Source organism: Lacerta agilis, chromosome 10 (assembly GCF_009819535.1).
Source record: "Lacerta agilis isolate rLacAgi1 chromosome 10, rLacAgi1.pri, whole genome shotgun sequence".
Classification (NCBI taxonomy): domain Eukaryota; kingdom Metazoa; phylum Chordata; class Lepidosauria; order Squamata; family Lacertidae; genus Lacerta; species Lacerta agilis.
Window position 1 is genome coordinate 39,285,507 of NC_046321.1, and position 1,489 is coordinate 39,286,995.

Here is a 1,489-nt window from a genome sequence, read left to right on the forward strand (position 1 = left end):
TGCAGAGATGGACGTCTTTTTAATGATCCGACGACCATCTTCACAGACGCCAAGGAGTCCAGTACGGTGTATGAGCTGAAAAGAATTGTTGAGGGGATACTTAAGAGACCCCCAGAAGAACAAAGGCTATACAAGGATGACCAACTGTTGGGTGACAGCAAAACCCTCGGAGACTGTGGCTTCACCAGCCAGACAGCACGACCTCAGGCCCCAGCAACAGTTGGCTTGGCCTTCAGAGCCAGTGAAGATGCCTTTGAGCCCCTCCACATTGATCCCTTCTCCAGCCCCCCGGAGCTCCCAGACGTGATGAAGCCCCAGGACTCTGGCAGCAGCGCCAACGAGCAAGCGGTGCAGTGAGAGACCAGAGGGCGACAGAGCGAGCTGCACAACCCGTGGCGCCCCTTCCCCACCACCCACTCCCTCCCTCAACCCTCCAGCGTGGAGAGAGACATGGCACTGTCCCACCCCTCCAATCCAGACCCCTTTTGACTCCGCCCCTCTATACAAGACCACACCTTCCAAGCCCCTCCCCACTCATCAAACACAGCAATGTTTTCATTTTTGGTTTTGGAAACAATAAAAGTTCAGCTGGTAAAAAAAAAAAAGAGTGAACCATGCTTTGAATTTTAATCCATAACAAAAGCCCTATGCCTCGCTTACAAAAGTTTGAGGAAACTGTTAGAAAACAAGGCATGTAAACTTAATTACATGTATATATTTAATGTAAAATAACATTTGCATGGAAGAATGTGGTTGCATTTGGTTCTCTGGGATGGTTGTTGAGGCTGCAACTGTAATCCCATTTATCTGTGGGTAAATTGCATTGCACTCACTTCTGAGTAGGCACATACAGGGTTGCCCTGTGAATTTAGCAATTGTTGGCATGTTGACTTCAGTTAACACAGTGTTGCTCATTGCTCAAAGCACAAACCATTAAAACAAGCCATGGAAATGTCCTGTGTAGATCCGCATAAATGAGTGGTGTTATTCAACAGCTTATACGTTCTCACTCTTCAACCTGGACTGGAGGACCAAGTCCTGAGTGCACATATGCTATAGAAAGGAGCCTCAAGATGTCTAGGGTTTCCAGCCATATCCTTAAGGAATCGTCCTTTGTTTCAAAAATCATGGTGATCAGTTCTTGAAGCAAAATTGTTAATTTCTCCAACAGATTGTTGGTTTGCAAAAAGAACAATATACCTGACTTCCTCTCCTCTCCACCTTTACTTCTGCTCCAAAAAATATGACATGCGTTAATTACCTAATATATAGCTGGCAGTTCACTGCAGGCAAGCAGTGTTGTCTTACCTGCTTTAATTTTGGACTACATGGTGTGCTGTGACTCATTGACAGTTTCATTAGATAAGCATCCATATATGAAGCCTCAGGTGGTTTTATTGTAACTGCTTCAAGATACCTTTAGCATGCTTGATGATATAGTGAGACAAAAGCATGCTGCAGTAAGTTTAAGGGAAAGAGTATAGAACCT

General features: G+C 45.1%; 1 protein-coding gene across 1 annotated transcript; it reads left to right on the forward strand.

Moving 5' to 3' along the window:
• Positions 1-475, forward strand: LOC117053701 (elongin-B-like). The gene is given in 2 exon segments (XM_033161729.1): positions 1-26; positions 29-475. Coding segments are annotated over 2 exon segments (348 nt in total). The 5' UTR covers positions 1-7; the 3' UTR covers positions 358-475.
• Positions 476-1,489: the final 1,014 nt, after the last annotated feature.